The 19,785-nt window shown below is 33.8% G+C and overlaps 1 protein-coding gene across 2 annotated transcripts in view; it reads left to right on the forward strand.

The window, feature by feature from the left end:
• The window catches only part of ROCK1 (Rho associated coiled-coil containing protein kinase 1), a 147,756-nt gene extending 129,791 nt beyond the window's left edge, over nucleotides 1-17,965 (forward strand). For both annotated transcript variants that reach the window (XM_007191578.3, XM_007191579.3), the window contains 10 exons: nucleotides 1,028-1,121; nucleotides 1,974-2,062; nucleotides 3,280-3,468; nucleotides 4,326-4,485; nucleotides 10,879-10,949; nucleotides 11,153-11,241; nucleotides 14,203-14,281; nucleotides 14,441-14,702; nucleotides 15,051-15,258; nucleotides 16,471-17,965. In XM_007191578.3, the coding sequence (XP_007191640.1) occupies nucleotides 1,028-1,121; nucleotides 1,974-2,062; nucleotides 3,280-3,468; nucleotides 4,326-4,485; nucleotides 10,879-10,949; nucleotides 11,153-11,241; nucleotides 14,203-14,281; nucleotides 14,441-14,702; nucleotides 15,051-15,258; nucleotides 16,471-16,474 (1,245 nt within the window). In that variant the 3' untranslated portion in view covers nucleotides 16,475-17,965. The remainder of the gene's footprint in view (nucleotides 1-1,027; nucleotides 1,122-1,973; nucleotides 2,063-3,279; nucleotides 3,469-4,325; nucleotides 4,486-10,878; nucleotides 10,950-11,152; nucleotides 11,242-14,202; nucleotides 14,282-14,440; nucleotides 14,703-15,050; nucleotides 15,259-16,470) is intronic.
• Nucleotides 17,966-19,785: the final 1,820 nt, after the last annotated feature.

The following is a 19,785-nucleotide window of genomic DNA, read 5'->3' on the forward strand; positions in this document are numbered from 1 at the left end:
TTCATCTATAAAATAGAAACAATACCTATTCCACAGGATTCTTACGAAGATTAAATGAAATCATATAAATAGAAGGGTGAATAAGTACATTACTAAAAGACATTGTTGGAGGACAGAGGAAATGAAAAGTACCCACCGAACTGAGAAGGTATCTTGAGACCGAAAAACAAGGCAGGCAGCTCCGTATAATCAGTGGATCAGTTTATTATAGGGTACCTTACTCACAGAGTGGGTTCGGACAGACAATGATCTGGAAGCATTCACAGCTGCACTCCACACCACCAAGCGACCATTGGGACAATGTTATAGTTAACCTAGGGTATGGGGGGTATGTGGTTGGAAATAGGAAGTGCATTCCTACGTCAAGATTTATGAATGGATAACTAGTCTCTTAGGTACCAGGAATATGTCAGCGAAGGTCTTCATCACTGATTGGGGACTAACAGAGCATAGAGGCCACCTGGTCCTAATGATTACGAAATAATATCTATTAACTACAAAGCCCTTGATAACAAAGAAGTGATTTTTACCACACAGTACAGTTCTGGGTAGGGTCAGGGGAAGGACAGGAGGAACTATATGGGCCCACAGTGGCATCATTTATGCTAACAGCCATACAATAATCAAACATTTTAAACTGTCATTTTCATCATCATTATTCAGATGAAGAAACTGAAGCCCAGAAAGGTTGTGACTTGCTAAGGGTCACAGAGCTAGAAAACTAAATGCATATTTCCTAGTTTCTAGTCTCATTCTCTTTTCATTACATTTTTTATTCCTTCCGTTCATATGTAATGTGTATATACACACACTGAAATAAGTTTTGGAAGCTAACAATTGTTTTTAAATATTTTGAATTTAATTATATCCACATATTTTAAACTGGAAACCAGATGTTTTTATAATTAAGCAATGTCTGACCTGTCCTCATCTATGGAAAATGCAAGTATTTTTTTAAAGGTTATTGCTTTAAATATGAGACTAGCAAAGAGACTGTATAGCTTAAACGTTTCTGTGCTTTGTTTAGCTCGAAGAAACAAACAGTATGCTAACCAAAGATATTGAATTATTAAGAAAAGAAAATGAAGAGCTAACTGATAAAATGAGGAAGGCAGAGGAAGGTATGTAGGATTTTTTAAAAAATCATAAGTTAAATCAAGTTCAGAGGTAAATCTTTATGTTGTGCATTAGGTTTTTGAAATATTTGTTTTCATATATTAAATAACTTTTGTAGCCTTAAGTATTATCTTAGTAGAACTTAAATATTCTCACCACCACCCCTCCACAAAAAGGTAAATATGTGAGGTGATTGATGTGTTAATTAACTTGATTGTGGGGGATCCTTTCACAATGTATGTGTATATCAATTCATCACATTATACACTTTAAATATCTTAAAATTTTGTCTATTATACCTTAATAAACTGAAAAAAATCTTTTTTTAAAATATTAATTTATTTATTTATTTATTTTTGGCTGCGTTGGGCCTTTGTTGCTGTGTGCGGCTTTCTCTAGTTGCGGCAAGCGGGGGCTACTCTTCACTGTGGTGCGCAGGCTTCTTGTTGCGGAGCACGGGCTCTAGGTGCGCGGGCTTCAGTAGTTGTGGCTCGCAGGCTCAGTAGTTGTGGAGCACAGGCTTAGTTGCTCCACTGCATGTGGGATCTTCCCGGACCAGGGCTTGAACCCGGGTCCCCTGCATTGGCAGGCGGATTCTTAACCACTGCGCCACCAAAGAAGCCCTGGAAAAATATCTTAATGAAGTTACTGAAAGTTATTATGTGGTATATACTAATTTGAATAATTAGTTATTGTTACTAATAACTAATTAAGAATTAATTAAGAATTAAATATTTTATTGCTTAAAATAAACCTTGAATCCATTACAAAATTTCTATAAAAGTATCTCATTGTTACTTTGCAAGGCAGAAATTAATTAATGCCATGCGATAACATTTTATATAATTTGTTGACAGAATATAAACTGAAGAAGGAGGAGGAGATCAATAATCTTAAGGCTGCCTTTGAAAAGAATATCAATACAGAACGAACCCTTAAAACGCAGGTATACATGCTCTTAGCCTTTTCCATGTGTTTGTATTTGAGTATCATATATTCAGAAGTTAATATTTGCTCTTCATGTCCATTTTCTTAAAACTGAGATTATAAGGTTCAAGCTTTTCATTAGAAAAAATAATGTAATATTCTTTCTTCATTAAATGTGGAAGACTTATTCAGGAAGTAGGATTTCAAGCGAGTTAAGAAAGCTAATTCGTCTAGTCATCTGATTAGTGAAGAATTTGTTTTAGATTGTATAGAAAACCTACAATTGACAGTAGGAAAACTTAATGAGGAGAAACCACATACTTGACTGAAGTCAAGAGAGAAGAATGGGGAGTGAGTAAGAAACTTAAAAGGGGTAGAGGTATCATTTTGCTTTGTATTTTGCAGCTAGATCAGATTTTTTACACTAAAACTTGGTATCTTGTCATTTTACCAAGTTATCCAGTAGTTTAAATTCTTCATAAGCTACTGTGTACCTCAGTTGATTTTTACAGTAAAATAAATATTTTCTACTTGATAACTCCTTACCACTAATCTATTCTCCCTCTCAACAATCCTTCAACTAGAGTAGTCTTTCAAAAATGCACTTAATACTTGTTGAAAATCCTTCAGTGGAGATTTTACTTCCCTTTATACCCAAACAGAGACCATGAAGAACAAGATTGACATTTATTACATACAAAAAAGTCCAAAAGAACATAAGTTGAAAGGAAATAAACTAGGAAGAATATTTGCAGCATGTATAGATAAATATAAAGAGCATCTGCAAAAAAGAAAAAGACAATCCAATAGAAAAAAGAAAAAGTAAGGGACACTTAAGAGAAAAAAGAAGCAGTATCTCTCTGTACTGTCATGCTTGCTTATCCAGCTCCTCCACCAGACTAGGATGCCTTTGGGTCATAATTGTATTTTCTGTGCTTATATCTAGTGCCTATCAGAGTACTTACATGCAGTATAATAAGTGCTGAATAATTGTTGAACAATAACTGGATTTTTGCAAGCCTGTCTGGTTCTTACATTTGAACAATGAGATGAATCAATAATAGTTACTTGTGCTACCAGTTATCATATTCCAACATTCATTAGGTTCTCCTAATTTTCACATACACAAAAAGTCCTGCTTCCTGATTTTGAAGAAAAAAATATATTTTTAGTGGAGATTTAAATTGGGTAGCTACAATGAAGAACCTTATTAATAACATTTTAATATTTTAATAGGCTGTTAACAAGTTGGCAGAAATAATGAATCGGAAGGACTTTAAAATTGATAGAAAGAAAGCTAATACACAGGATTTGAGAAAGAAAGAAAAGGAAAATCGAAAGCTACAACTTGAACTCAACCAAGAAAGAGAGAAATTCAACCAGATGGTAGTGAAACATCAGAAGGAACTGAATGACATGCAAGCGGTAAGGTTGTGTGTTGCACTTGTAGGATTATTTTAAATTGTTATTACTGTATATACTTATTGTCTACTGATCTCATTTAGTTTTTTTAGTATAAAAATCATATTTAGGTTTATATTCTCCATAATTTGATTACTGTTACTCTAATTTGAACCATGATCTTGAAAAAATAGAAAGATACTCTGTTGCCTGTTAACTATGACTTGAGTAATTTTTACCCCTTAGCATCAGCTTGATTAGAGATGCTACTTTTAGAGAAACAACCAAGGGTTTTACCTCTTTGGCTTCAGACTGAAATTGAGATATGGCTCATATAATATTGACTATAGTTGGGATAGTGGAATTGGAGTATTATAGCTTTTTTGTTTCCTCTGATAAGGACTCACTTTTCAAAATATCAGACTTAATTTTTTGATGCTTCCTAGCTTAATAGCACAAAATTGAGAACATGGTCTCTGATCTTAGACAGACTTAGATACAAGCATTGACTCCATCATTTATGGTTTTACCATCCTGAGAAGCTTTCTACATCTTTTAAATTATTTTGTTTGAAGCCCTAAAAGCAATTTCTATTGTTTTAACAGGTGTTTGGTTTTGGTTTTTGATGCTTTGTATTAAAAAAAAAAACTTATTTAAAGCAAAGAGAAAAGGAGCTTATCCAAGCAATGTATTACTGAGGAAGAGAACTTGCACATTTATAGTTGTATTAAAATCTGTGTTAGTAAACATTCATGAAATTTACAGTAAATTTTTAGTATTAGCAATTCTAGATTACTTATAGTTCCACTAATTCTTAATTTCTAATGTTGGAAATTTTGATCTTGATTCTTTATATTATCTTGGTATTTTTTTTAAAATAGCAATTGGTAGAAGAATGTACACATAAGAATGAGCTTCAGATGCAGTTGGCTAGCAAAGAGAGTGACATTGAGCAATTGCGTGCAAAACTTTTGGACCTATCAGATTCTACAAGTGTTGCTAGTTTTCCTAGTGCTGATGAAACTGATGGAAACCTTCCAGGTAAGAATATTTTCTATTACTTCATTCAGTTTTGCTTAAACGTCATGGAAATTAATGTAGATTTCTTTCATTTGGATTTCTACCTCTTTGTTGTTTTGTCCATGGATTCTTAAGAAGGGATTTATGTTTCTGATAGCCAGAGTCTGATGACATTTGTATACCTAGTGCATTTTATAGAATAAAAGCAGTCATAAGCAGTCTTAGGCTATTAAAATAGATCTGAGTGGCTCTAACTAAATAGAAACTTGAAGACGTTTATGAATCAATATTGAACCAGCCTAATGCCATGGTGAAAGTTGAAGCTGCTGCTACAACTCTCACCATTTAAGGAAGGTTGTACATGTTTTCATGAGTAGCAGCTCTTCAGTGTTTTATGTACTTTTGTGCTAAAACTAAGAACTATACTTAATAATCAGAACCACAGCAGCTCTATATAGAAGCCCACCTAATGCTATAGTTATAAACTTTAATCAGACTTGAAGTTTCAAATTTGGAGAAATAGATAAAAGGGGTTGGAAGATGCAGAGAGGGGTCAGGGAGTCAAGTAAAGGCAAAAGCGAGTAGCTAGGATTTCAGACTTTTTCTTCTTTTTCCTTTTTTTTGTTCTAGTGGAGAATCAATTGAAAAATAAACACAGCCTCATTCTTGGGTTCATTGTAGTGTAGGTTATAGTACATTTATGTCTTTTTAACAGAGATGAACAATACACATATTACAGGTTCAATTTAGAAATGAATAGGTTATATATGTTAAAACATGCATTACAGATTTTAAAGGCATACACACACACACAACACATTTGACCTACTACATATTCTTAGTGCAAGGTCTTGAAAGTTTTGTTAACGTGGTCCTAAACTTGAAAATAGATTTTATTTAATGTATTTCCTGAATAATGCATAAAAAGATATGAATCAACACATTTGATATAATAGGGATCTGTTTTAACAGATATTACTTGTTTTTTGAGAATTTGATATAAAAAACTTGATAGACGACTTAGAAAATTTTACGTTATCATTCTTGGTCAAGAAAGTGGGACTCAAAGTAGGAAGTGAATTCAGTTTTTATTTGTATTCTGTGTAATCCCTGCCCTCATTCTTTGGTGGCTTTGCTAGCCCAAAATGAGATATCTGGAAAGGGAAGGTCAGGGAATAAATATTTCTTACTCCAGTGGTCAAGAAATTCCTTCTGTATTCCCATTTTTGGCTCTCTGAAACCTCCTGCCTCTTGAGAATCTTGTAGGTGCACATCCTTATCAGAGGATCACTTTGGATTTAATAAGAATCTCTAGCTTCAACTGTTGTTTGAACATCTTTCTACAGTTGTGATTTAATCATCAGTTAAGAAAGAGTATGACTTTTAGGGGTGTTTGTCTACATTCCTTCACTTGTTGAACTGAAATTGTAGTTTAGGTTCCCTCTTCATTAATCCCAAGATATTTCTAGAGTTATTTAGTTAAAGGAATTCTTTCTCTAGTGTAGGTTAAATATCCTGATGAGGTTTTTGTCTTTATCCCACCCATTTCCCTTTAACTTTGTTTATAATGTCTTACTATGTATGCCTTGGTTTTCTTTGTATTAAGTTAAACATTTCAGAGACTGATTCATTATTGGTGAATGCTATCCAGAGGATTTGAATTGAAAGATGAGGTTGGGGGAAGGTAATGAGTTTTATCTTTCATCCTGGCTTATTCAGGAAGGCTAAACTCAAAGCATCATCAGGTGGTTTGATTGGCAGACTTAGGTGAGATATCCATTTAGATTTCAGAATCCTGACCTAATAAATCCACTCAGGAGTCAGTCAGCAAAGAGAGTTAAATTTTTCTACTGGCTCCATTCTGAGTATATAATATTTAGAATAGCTTTGTATTTTCAGAGATTTTGCTTTTAAGGATTTCAAAGTTCAAACAAAGTGGGAAAACAAAAAGGCTCTGGTGGCCATTCTCCATTGCTATAAAGGGAGACCAATTAGGGTATCTCTTTCTCTATTAACTGTGTTCTCAGTTTGAACTTTACAGAGGTCTCTGTAGTGCTGAACCTTTTCATATTGGAGACTATGACTCTCATATTGGAGGTAGAAATTAATGGATAATCATTATCAATGTTATTTTACCTCTGTGTCAGATATTTTACTAGTAAATTGAAAATCTGTACTAAGCCTGCTATTTACTAGATCTCTGGCAAATAAAGTTAAGGTTTTGCAGTAATATCTAGAAAGAATTGTAAAGAATTTTGGTATTCATTCTTGTGAAGCGAACATGATAACACTACACTATGGAAACTTGATGTGGTATTCATCCTTAATTTGAGAGAGTTACATGTCATTCAAGTGTCTAAAAGATTTTTTGAAGGTGATGATTAATTTTACTTAGTTTGGAAAACTGATAAACGAATTTAAACTACAGATTTACAAAGGGAGGTCTTAGAATAGTTAAATAGTTAAAATGAAGGCCTTTTGAAATATTGATCATATTTTTAGTTCAGTGAGATGGTGTTTTTTTTTTTTTTTTTTTTTGGCTGTGTTGGGTCTTCGTTTCTGTGCAAGGGCTTTCTCTAGTTGCGGCAAGTGGGGGCCACTCTTCATCGCGGTGCGCAGGCCTCTCACTATCGCGGCCTCTCTAGTTGCGGAGCATAGGCTCCAGACGCGCAGGCTCAGTAGTTGTAGCTCACGGGCCCAGTTGCTCTGCGGCATGTGGGATCTTCCCAGACCAGGGCCCGAACCCGTGTCCCCTGCATTGGCAGGCAGATTCTCAACCACTGCACCACCAGGGAAGCCCAGTGAGATGGTTTTTTAAGTAGTTAGGTGGATAAACTGATAATATACTTTATTTCTCTTAGATTTCATCATTCAATATAAAAATTCTCATTTAATTATCTTGTTTATTTAGAGTTCAGCCTCTGTCATTTTCTCAGCTGGCATCTTGTCATTAACTAGATTAAATCTCTCTAAGTTTCCCAATTCTAAAAACCTTAGAGAAAATGGTTATCCTTCTCTGACTTATAACCCTCTGAAGTTCTTAATATCACTTTCATTCTCTTAGGTCTTCATCCTCCTTTTGGTTCTGTGGCAGGTTGTGGCCTTAGCACTGTAAATATAAAGGTTACCCCCTAGGGTTAAGGTTTTCCTATTGCCTAGATGACAGAAAGACTAATGTGATATCTGGCTCTCCTTCCTTGGTTTTTTCCTTTCCTTTTGGAAATATTGACCTAAGAATCTGAAAAGAATGTAAAAATAGATGAAGCATTAAGAACACTGGTATCAGCATTCCATTAATATTCATTATCTCTTATGGATTATCTGCATCATTCTCTTTCCATCCAGCTTGATCTCAGACTTTGTAACTTAAACCTGTGTATGGTGGATTTCTTGGTATGTTTCCAAGTATTTGAGTATATAAGAGTTTCTGACTTTGCCCAAATCTAATCAATGATTGGAGATAATCAGTACATCTGAATTCTTGAGCATTGATTTTCTTTTTCTTTGTTATATCACTTCTGAATATAATTTTAAAATCTTGGAGTGATTGTCTCCCTTTATTTCTTAAGCAGTATGTAGTTTATCAAGTAAACTTTGGTAGTCTTCAGTGGTTAGCTTTGATGTTTAAATTGGCTGTATTTGATACTGATTTACATATAGTTAACCTCTTTCTTATTTGAGTAAAGGAGTTAATTGCTGATATTGCAGTAATGCACATCTAAATTTTTTTGTAAGTTAAAATTGCTCTACAAATATGTAAAACCTGGGACCAAGTTGTTTTTGTACTTCAGTAGTATGTTATTGATAATAATCTAGACTTAGAAGTCCTCAGCATTTCTTTTATTTATCTGGAGAAGCTGATTTCTGTGATGGTATTGTAAAAGATAGAATTTAGAGCATTATACTTTCAGATGGCCACTTAGGTCACAAGTGGTCATAGATTTGAAGGAGGTCTTTATATACTTAAAAAAAAAAAAAACTGGTATATTAACTTGCATGTAAGACAGGAGTAAGTAGTTTTTTTATTTATCACCGAGCTTAGTTTACCTGCTTCTCTGAAGGGAATTCACCAGAAGGAAAGACTGAGATTCTCTCCTATAACATTATTGTTTTAAATTGACAAAAACCTTCACCTATCTTCAGCATCTTTTTTGAGTTCCTAATTTCTTCATTTTATTTAAATTAGAGCAAATATAAAATTGGGCTTATTTAATTCATAAAATGCCTTTGATGTATAAAATTTCTATAGGAACACTGAAATGACATACATTCAGTCATACAGTCTTCAACATACAACAATTCATTGAAAATATATTTCAAACCTAGAGCCAGAAAGCATAAATATTTTTGGCATTTATTCTCATAGAGAAATAACTTGGAGGGAGGAATATTTTGGCATACACAATTTTGTATAAATGTCAAGATTTCAGTGGCTTTCACATCTTTTATTTTTAGTGAGGAATTACTGGTATTAAATGGACTTTGGCACACTGAAGGGAAATTTTCCTAGCAATAACTTTTTTCCTTTTCTACGACAGAATATTTGTGAATGATCAACAGCCTTCTGTATGTTATTTAATATAAAGCAGCCCTTTGGTTTTTAAATTACAACCATTATTTAAATAGAGGATGACTTTAATTGGCTAAGTCAGAAAAAAAGAATTGCAAAATAAGCAAAAAAGGTATATCAGGTACCTACTCTGTGTGTCAGATGCCTTGGAGTATATATAAAAAAAAAGTGTTAGTATATGGTCCCCTGCTCTCACAAAACTTACCAAGGAACTGCCTGATGGAACAAATTAATTATTGATGAACTAAAAACGGCAACCAAGAAAAAAACTTGGGAGAAGAAGGGGATCATTTTGAACTGAAGTTTCTTATTATTTCTTCCACTTTAACAAAAACAACAATTTAGATGAAGGGGAATAACAAAAGCATAGGGCATTAGGTACAGGGAAGAAGTTGGAACAAGAACATTACTCCTGATTCAGTTAACTGCAAAGCTTGTTTAAGGAAAGAATATCATTGTGCTCTAGGAATTTAAACTCAGAAATTAGACTGCCTGGGTGAACCCTAGAACTTTGACAGTTGCTGTGATTACCCTTGGGCAAGTTAGTTCACCTTGCTAAGCCGTAGTCTCTTCATTTGTAAATGGAGGATGATAGTAGAACCTATCTTATCCTATATTCCTAAGAATGTAATATCCTATGTTCATGGGACTATTATAGATTATTTATGAGGTATTCCTTGTAAAGCACTTGGCAAATAATAAATGTACAGTAGATGTTACCTATTGTTATCATTACTGTAAGACCGAACTGTTTCACAACTTTTAAGTTATATGGAGGAGGGTAATATATATATATATTCCCTTTAGGGGTCATGATTTGAGCCATGGTATAATGTCACATTATAGCATTGTACCTTACAGTTGGTTACTTGTCCCTTCTTTTGTGTTTCAAATATAATAGATCTAAAAAAACAGTTAAATGTTCTTATCTCTAACCTGATATAAAATAATCATTTCTAAATGGAATCATCTTTTTCCCCCAGATATTTTAAATAAACATCAATTATATTTAAATAGTAATAGTAATTATAAAATACATTGATCAAATTAGTCAAAGAATTTCTGGTATGCACAAACTGATAAAACATTAGTAGTTTTACCAACTGAATTCTGTGTTCTTTTACTGTTTATTAAATTCTGGTACTACAAACTTGAAAGGCTTTATTTATACCTCTTTTAGTTTGCTAAGAATTGTAATTGGATTTACCACTAGAATTAGGGGCCCCTTCCCAACCAAATTTGGACACTTTTAATGAAATTGTTTTGGGTGTTTTACCAAAAAGTTTATCAGAATATTGTACTGAGAAAACAAATAAAATACTTGTCTCTTATTCTTTATATCTAGTTGATTCTGCCTGCATTCCTTATTTATTTATCTTCTATTCTTATCTTCTGTGAGTAATAGGACACTTGTGTACTTTTGCTTGCTCTTTCTTGTGTAAATCATGGCTCTGATTTGTTCCACTTGCTGCATTTTTTTTTTTCTGCTAAATACTTTTATATGAATGTTAAATGATATTTAAAGTCTTCTGTATCATATCCCATTTAAGCTGCAATCCATTCCAGTCTTGCCTGGCTATTAAGGGTACTGTTGTTACTTCATACTTTTATAATTGAGTACTGAATGTTAATTTTATGCGGAAAGTGGCTTGGAATTTTTTTCTGCAGTATTTGTATGGCCATTAAAGTTGATTTGTGTGATTGAAGCATGAAAGAGCAAATTATAGCACTTATTCATTTAGCTGTGTTCGAATGCCTGTTGCTGCATGCTGTCAGACAACTTGTAATAGCTTTTCCTTTTGTCACAATTTAAAGCTGAATACTATATTTTTTTTTTCTTCCAGAATCAAGAATTGAAGGTTGGCTTTCAATACCAAATAGAGGAAATATCAAAAGATACGGCTGGAAGAAACAGGTACAATATGCCTCAGTTTTTCTAATTGATATTTTGTTATATATTTTACTTTTAAAGCATACAACTTGTATTAACTGCTCTATTATTGGCATTGTTTTTAGATTAATACAATATGATCTAGACATAAATGGCAAGTATTATGCTTATCACTTTAAACCAAGTTAATACTGCTCTTATCTCTTCCCCCTTTTTTCTCATTTCAGTACGTTGTGGTAAGCAGCAAAAAAATTTTGTTCTATAATGATGAACAAGATAAGGAACAATCCAATCCATCTATGGTATTGGACATTGAGTAAGTTGCCTTTTATTGAATTTTAAGACTGTTGAGTGTTAACCTACGATAATCAATTATTTTTAGACTTAGCGTTTAGTTTATATTTTGTTATTTAAACGTTATTAACTTTTTTCTTAACAAATTTAAATAATAACTAAATTAAATCTTACTTTATCAAAATATGAGAGGGGAAATTTTGCATACCTGATCGATGTATTCTAAAGACATTTTTTTTTTTAATTTCAAGTGTTTATTGGTTTTATGTTAACAGAACATCTCAAAGTATATGATTATGTGGTCATTGTTAAGAAGGAAATAAAGTGTATCTTTTCTTTTTTTAATAATAGGTCAAAGAGGTCTGTAATAAGCTTAGGTTTTTTCCCTTGTATTCATTCTAAAACCATTTCTTAGGCACTGTTGCCTGTATTATCATAGGTGTTGTAGGTTGTGTAAAATGAGTAAGACAGTTTCATATTTGAGGAGCTTACAGACTAGTAGCAGGAAAGGTAAAGTATATGCAATAAAATATAAATTCAGAGTGAAGTGTGGTGGGTGCGACAGAGAAATATAAACTTAAAATGAAGTTTGCCATTCCTTTGTAATTAAACATTGTGGAGCTGATTATAGTTAAAATGTTAAAAAAATTGAGCAAGTACTAGAGAGTACTGATATTTTATTTCTCAATTTTAAAAAAAGGCATTAGTTGTGAAAATTTAAATAATCAGCTTAACTGGAATAATACGTAAACATTAATAAGAAAGACATCTTTCAACTAACTTAAATACTTTTTACGTTGATGAGAGTTTGTTGTTGTTGTTGTTTTACCTTTTTATTGAGATGTAATTTTCATACAATAAAATACATACATCTTAAGTGTTCGGTTCAGTGACTTTTGACAATTGTAAGCACCCGCATAATCAAACCCAGTACAAGATAAAGAACATTTCTATCACCCTAAAAAGCTCACTTGTGCCTCCTCAAGGGGAAAAAAAAGATTATCTGAATTCTATCACTGAGATTTAGTTTTGCCTATTCTAGAACTTCATACTAATCGAATTTTATAGTATGTACTCTTTCTTGCCTGGCTTCCCTCACTCGGCATAGTGTTTTGCTGTGTGTATTGATTGTTCTTTTTATTGCTGAGTAATATTCCATTGAATGAATATATCTCAGTTTGTTTATCCATTCTTTTGTTAATGGGCACTTGAGTTGCTTCTAGGAGAGCTATTTTAAATAAGACTGCTTTGAACATTCTTTTTTGTGGACTTAAATTTTCATTTCTCATGGGTAAAATACCTAGGAGTGGAATCCTGGATCATATAGTAAATCTGTGTAAATAAATCTACCAAACAGTTCTCAAAAAAGGTTATACTGTTTATACTCACCAGCAATATTTGAGTTTCAGTTGCTTCACGTCTTCACCAACATTTGGTGTTGTCAGTCTGACTTTTAGCTGTTCTAATGGATGTGAAATGCTATTTTGTTGTAGTTTATATTTTCCTTATGGCTAATGATGGCAAGAATCTTTCCATGTATTTATTGGCCATTTGTATCTCTTAAGTGTCTCCAAGTCTTTTGCTTATTTTTTAATTGGGCTGCTTATCTTTAAGGTTGGTGTACAGAAGTTCTGTATATATTCTGGATTCAAATTTTATGTCAGGAATATGTAGTGCAAATATTTCCCAATCTGTGGTTTGCCAATTCATTTTCTTTATGGTGTCTTTTAATGGAAACCAATGTATCACTGTTTGAAAAGGGTTATTGCCTTTTGTGTAGTCTGTCCAAGACATTTTTGCCTGCCCAAAGATTGTGAAGGTATTCTATGTTTTCTTCTAGGTTTTATTTTTAAGTTCTGATTGATCTCGTTTCTTTTTATGTTTGGTAAGAAGTAATGGTTGAGGGTCTTCTGACGGTTCAGTGGTTAAGACTCTGCGCTTCCACTGCAGGGCGCACGGGTTTGATACCTTGTTGGGGAACTAAGATCTCGCCTGCCTCGCAGCGTGGCCAAAAAAGAAAAAAAAAAGTAGTAGTGGTTGGGGTTAATTTTTTTCCGGGGGGGCGGGGGTTGTTTTGTTTTGTTCATGTGGATATCTGGTTATTTCAACACTCTTTATTTATATATATCAACCTTGAATCTTCATCTTGCTATTCATTGTTAGCTTTAGAGATTTTGTGTATGTGTGTGGATTCCACAGGGCTTTTCTACATATACAGTAATGTCATCTTCAAATAATAATAGTTTTACTTCTTCCTTTCCAGCCTGCATGCCTTTACCACATGTATAGATTCGTATGACCACCACCAAGTTAAAATATAGAATAGTTCCATCACAGGGATCCTTCATTGCCCTTTTATAGCCATAGGAAGCACTCTTTCTGTACTCCTCTCTAATCTTTGGCAACCACTAATCTGTTCTCCATCTGTATAATTTTGTCACTTCAAGGATGTTATGTAAATGGAATCAAATAGTATGTAACATTTGATATGCTTTTTTCATTCAGTGTAATTCCCTTGAAGTCCATCCAAGATGTAGTTTTTTTCTTTTTGTGGTTGAGTAGTGTTCCATCGTATGACTATATCACAGTTTGTTTAACCATTCTTTTAAGTTTTTTCCAATTTTGGCCTATTAAAAATAAAGCTGCTGTGAACATTCATGTACAGGTTTTTATATATATAGATTTGTAAGAAATTGCCATACTCTCTTCCAGAGTGACTCTGCAGTTTTACATTTCTACCACAGTTGTATGAGTGATCTAGTTTCTCTGCATCATCACCAGCATTTGGTGTTATTACTATTTTTATTTTAAAAATTCTGATAGGAGTATAGTGATACTTACTGTGATTTTAATTTGCATTTCTCTAATGACTAATCTTTTCCTATGCTTATTTGCCACCACTGTGTTCTCTTCAACGAAATATCTGTCTTTTGCTATAAATGAGCTTTTATAATGGCCTACATCATATTTCTTTTCATTTTAGTAAATTGTTTCATGTTCGTCCTGTAACCCAAGGAGATGTGTACAGAGCTGAAACTGAAGAAATTCCTAAAATATTCCAGGTAAAAATCTGAAAGTATAATTTTAGAAGATCCTTTACCTAAGTACTAAGTGTATTTGTGAAGTAAATGTAAATACACCAATACTTTTATACATTTGAAACTTGTATGTATAGATTAAGACCTTTTTTTTAATCTTCTGTTTACCATTCCTAAATGTAGATACTATACGCAAATGAAGGTGAATGTAGAAAAGACGTAGAGATGGAACCAGTACAACAAGCTGAGAAAACTAATTTTCAAAACCACAAAGGTCATGAGTTCATTCCTACCCTCTACCACTTTCCCGCCAACTGTGAGGCCTGTGCCAAACCTCTCTGGCATGTTTTTAAACCACCCCCTGCCCTGGAATGTCGAAGGTGCCACGTTAAGTGCCACAGAGATCACTTAGATAAGAAAGAGGACTTAATTTCTCCATGTAAAGGTAAGGCATGAAAATTATTTTTATAACATGTAACAAATTAGAGACTGAAATCCCAATGAAATAACTTCTTCAGGTGTGGCACGTCCTATTCCAAGTTGAAAAGAGATCATAAGACCTAATATTTTGGCACTGGTGGAGCCACATGCGTATTTCTGATTTTACTTTATTCTTCTTACTAGTTTATGACTAATATTTTCTCTTTAAATTTTCCGACTTAATTGAATTAAGAAGAAAAGATATTGTCCAAGCTTTATTAAGCACAGTAAATCTTTTTAAATTGTAAGAACATTTGATAAGGCTCTTTTAGGTATTATGTGACTTTAATTGTGCTCTTTTTTCTTAAAATAGTAAGTTATGATGTAACATCAGCAAGAGATATGCTGCTACTAGCATGTTCTCAGGATGAACAAAAAAAATGGGTAACTCATTTAGTAAAGAAGATTCCTAAGAATCCACCATCTGGTTTTGTCCGTGCGTCGCCTCGAACACTTTCTACAAGATCCACTGCAAATCAGTCTTTCCGGAAAGTGGTCAAAAATACATCTGGAAAAACCAGGTAAGGATTGAAATGTTAACCTTTTTAACTGTGAGTACGTGATTGGATAATATCTATTAAAATCCAAAGACCAGTTGTTCTTTTCCCCATAAAGGGCATCGTTTGTAGCTGGGCATTTATATATGACTTGAAATGACTTTACAAATTAGTTTAACTGATTCCTGTTAGAAACTAAGAATGTTTATAAATGTCATATTAATTTAGTTCAGTGTCAGGTTTTATTGTCATTGGTTGTGGTACATATTTAGCCCTTAATGTTTTAAACAACTGTTGTTTACCCCTTTTTAATGTAAATAGATTCATGTAAAACTTTGCTTATTTTATTTTTAACTATGTTGGCATAGATTTTTTTTTTTTAATCAAAATTATTTGGTATTATCAGTGTTACAAATCAACTTCCCAGTTAAGTATCCTTTTTTTCTTCTTTTTGGGAGAGGGTTGTTTAACCCGTTTTGATGGAATTTTTTCAAAAATATTTATATGGTAAAACAAGCAATTACAGGACATAAACCCTTTCCTGAGGAGTGGTTATGATAACTCATTAAGTTCTCATTTAACACATGAAAAAATGGGGCTCAGAGAAATTAAGCAACTTGCACAAGATCACACAGCCAACTAGTAGCATAGTCAGGTTGGAACCCACTTTTATCCATTTCTGAAGCCTATGTTTTTTCTCCTATACCAAATACCAACTTTCCCTAGGGTGTAATCCTTATATTAAGAGGGACATTTGAATCTAGAAGCTGAGACCTAACACTGATTTGCCTCTCTGCTGATGTCACCCAAGTCTTCCAAGCAGGCTTAAAGCCATATTTAATTTATCCCATTTCTTCATTCCATATTATCAATAACCAAGTCTAATTCTTTGAAATGACTCATATCCATTCCTCCTTCTGTATTCCTCAGCATTCCAGTGCATTATCACCTCACTCTGGACTTCTTTCTGTAGAATCCTGTATTGTCCCTCTACTGTATAGGATAAAAGCTGAATCTAAAATACTTAAAATTTTTTATAGCTTTGTGGGGGGAGAAAAGTGTTTGAAACAAAGTAGAAGCAAAAAGGAGATAATAGTGTGTTTTTCCTGTTATCCAAATTTTGTGTATTAGTTAACTATTGTATATAATGTATATGTACCTTTCCTTCCAATTTTTGTTTTCTGAATTTTTAAACTGAGTACATTTCTTAATTTTTTTATTTTTTTCCCTCAACAGTTAACCATGTGACCTAGTGCCTTGTGGAATTGTGTGGGATGCTTACCTGATAAACCAGGCATCTTTTACCATGCAGAGCAGACAGGCTGTTCCTTTGACACAAATATCACAGGCTTCAGGGTTAAGATTGCTGTTATTCTGTCCTTGCTTTGGCACAAAAGCACACTGAGGATTGTTTTTTTGTTTTGTTTTTTTTGTTTTTTATTGCGGGTTTGCCTACAGGTAGATTAGATTAATTATTACTATGTAATGCAAGTACAATTGAGGGAAAGCTTAGCTAGATATATTTTTTTAAAAAGGTGCTGCCTTTTTGAATTTCTAAGAAAACGCCTGTCAATCATGATAGAACACAGTTTTCCTCATACGAGTGAGAAGAAGAGACTTTCACTTTCAAGTGGAATGGCCATCACTATCAAGATCAGCTCATGGAAGGAGTAAAGAAAATATCTCAAAATGAGACAACTGAAAGTTTTTTTTAATAACTTCAGTTTTTATGCTCTTGCAAGACTATACAAAACTATTTTAAGAAAGCAGTGACATCACTTGACTTCAGTGCCCTCACTGTAGAATTTAAAAGCCTTACTGTTGATTGCCTGTGGTGGACTTGATGGAAAATAAATATCTTACATTATGCTTTACAAAATGCTGTATGTGTTTCAGCAAGTTTGTAGATTGGGGAATGGGAGAAGGCAAAAAAAAAATTACATTTAATCTATGCATTTTTGCCAAGCCATATTGAGTTATTTTACTACTAGAGACATTAGGAACTAACTGTACAAAAGAACCAAGTTTAAAAGCATTTTGTGGGGTACATCATTTCTGTAATTATATAATATGTTTCTTTGTGGTTTTAAGTGATAAAGACATTAAGTTAACAAACATATAAGAAATGTATGCACTGTTTGAAATGTAAATTATTCTTAGAACACTTTTGATGGGAGTTGCATTGCCCTTTTAGTGCCTTAATTTGAGAGAATTATTTTACTGCCATGACTAAATATAAAAATTTCAAAAAACGTATTTTCAAAAAATTATGTGTGTTGGGGGTTTTTCATTGATAATTGACTTAATTTAAAATATTTAGAGGTTTGGTGGACTTTCATAAATTGAATATAATCTTTGCATCAAACTACCTGCTAAAATAATGAATGACTTCATAAAACTCTGCAAAATATGTAGAAGGCTGCACCAGTATAAAAGAAAATTATGGCAATACATCTGTGATGTTTTCCAGTTAACATAGGAATTACCAGATAAATACTGTTAAACTCTTGTTCAATAACAAGGGTTGATTCATATGGGCAGTATGATTTATTGTTTATTTTTTTAACCAAATACCTCCTCAGTAATTTATAATGGCTTTGCAGTAATGTCTATCAAATAAGAAGCACTGGAAAACTGATTCGTCTCTAGGATGATATGCATGTTTCAAGTGGTATTAAAAGCCGCACTGATGGATATGTAATAATAAACATATCTGTTATTAATATGCTAATGACTCTGTGCTCATTTAATGAGAAATAAAAGTAATTTATGGATGGATACCTTTAATAATGACTGCTATGGTATTTTCTCATGACTGAGATGAATGGAAGCCATGCTGTAAATTAGTCCCTGACTGCATACAAATGTTTGTTAAATTTCATGACTAAAGTGAATTTTTAAAAGATAAAACCTGGTTTGGGCTCTAAAATAGGAGTGGCTACAGTTGAAATGAAAAGTTGGCTAATGTCTTTTGGAAACAGTTCTCCATGGGTCTCTTATGTTTCTCACATCTTGAGTGCAGAAGCTCTGACAGCCTTTGTTTGTTCTACACTGTCTTTGCCAAGGAGATTTGTATAGTGAACAGCCGTGGAAGACATTGTGTTTCCATAGAGAGGAAGGCAGGTTTGTTTGCTGTTGTATAATAAAGATAGTGTCTCTCTCCAGGGCAAAAGTTGGACAGATTTGCTTGAGCTCATTATAAAAGATTCAGGTACCCTAAGCTTTGGGCTCCTCAGCTGTGATGCAAACTCACTGCATGCTCAGCACCCACCTGGACCACTTTGCATTGCCCCTGTGGGACTCGGAGGACAAGGGGAACTGATGAGAACGTGAAGCTCATGCTGCTTGCTGTGCTGTAAGTATAAAGTCATTTGGCTCTGACCCAGGATCCATGAAATTGTGGCAGGCTAACTTGTAGGGTGAAACCTCAGACCCTTCACAGTTCTGGACAGTGTCCTTACTACTGCCTCAGAACCATCACCATTACCCTAATGTATTAAGGTCTAATGTATTAAGGTCCAGTAGAGTTCAGAGAACAGAGTTAATTCTATTTATTTGAGCAAGAGAGTACTTTTTTTTTTTAACAAAATATTAACTTGAGCATAAAATTGTTGAGAACTGACAGAACTTCAAGGAATGACTTCAAATGCCACATTGCAAAACCAGGTCAACCAAGAGAGCTGCTGCTTTTTTTTTTTTTTTTTTCATGTGGACTATTTTTAAAGTCTTTATTGAATTTGTTACAATATTGCTTCTGTTTTATGTTTTGGTGTTTTGGCCGTGAGGTATATAGGATCTTAGCTCCCTGACCAGGGATCGAACCCATACCACCTGCATTGGAAGGTGAAGTCTTAACCACTGGACTGCCAGGGACGTCCCCAAGAGAGCTGCTTCTATTCTAAGTTCAGGAAACCACTCAATCCCAAAGTATACCAACGTGGCGAGTATCAGGATAGTGTCATGATCAGGAAGTCACACCACTGCTGGTTCTCTGCAGTACTTTGCCATGCCTGCTACATTCCACACCATGTTAGATGCTGTGTTTCATTCTCTTACCATTTAGGAACCTTGTGTATGAACACTGGGGTCTCTGTCAGTAATACCTCAGAAAAATCCTTTTCATGAGCCTCCCTATCTGCTGGCACTAGCGTACCCTCCATCTCACCTCTGCCTTCTATAGGTGCATCTGCTCAACCAAAATACATCACATTCAGAATTCTAGCTGTAAGGAAGTCTGGGAAATGGAGCTTTTAGCTTTCTATCCTCTTGATTACAGGAAGACACAGAGTGTAGAATGAGATTCAGCCTCAAGCCTGCCCACCCACCACTCCTGAGAGCTTGGGTTGAGGTCAGGGATTATGGGCTAGAAAGAAAACAGCCGTTGTCATGATTCACAAGCTCAAAACAACGATGGGTCACTTGTCATTATTTGGGGTTTCAGCTTAAAATAATCTGTCCATCCTTCGTTTAAAGAAATATCAATAAGTGAAATAATTTAAACATGGCAGTCAAACTCTAATTGATAAAATATGTGTTTTTTTCATATCACTA

This window comes from Balaenoptera acutorostrata, chromosome 13 (assembly GCF_949987535.1).
Source record: "Balaenoptera acutorostrata chromosome 13, mBalAcu1.1, whole genome shotgun sequence".
Lineage (NCBI taxonomy): Eukaryota > Metazoa > Chordata > Mammalia > Artiodactyla > Balaenopteridae > Balaenoptera > Balaenoptera acutorostrata.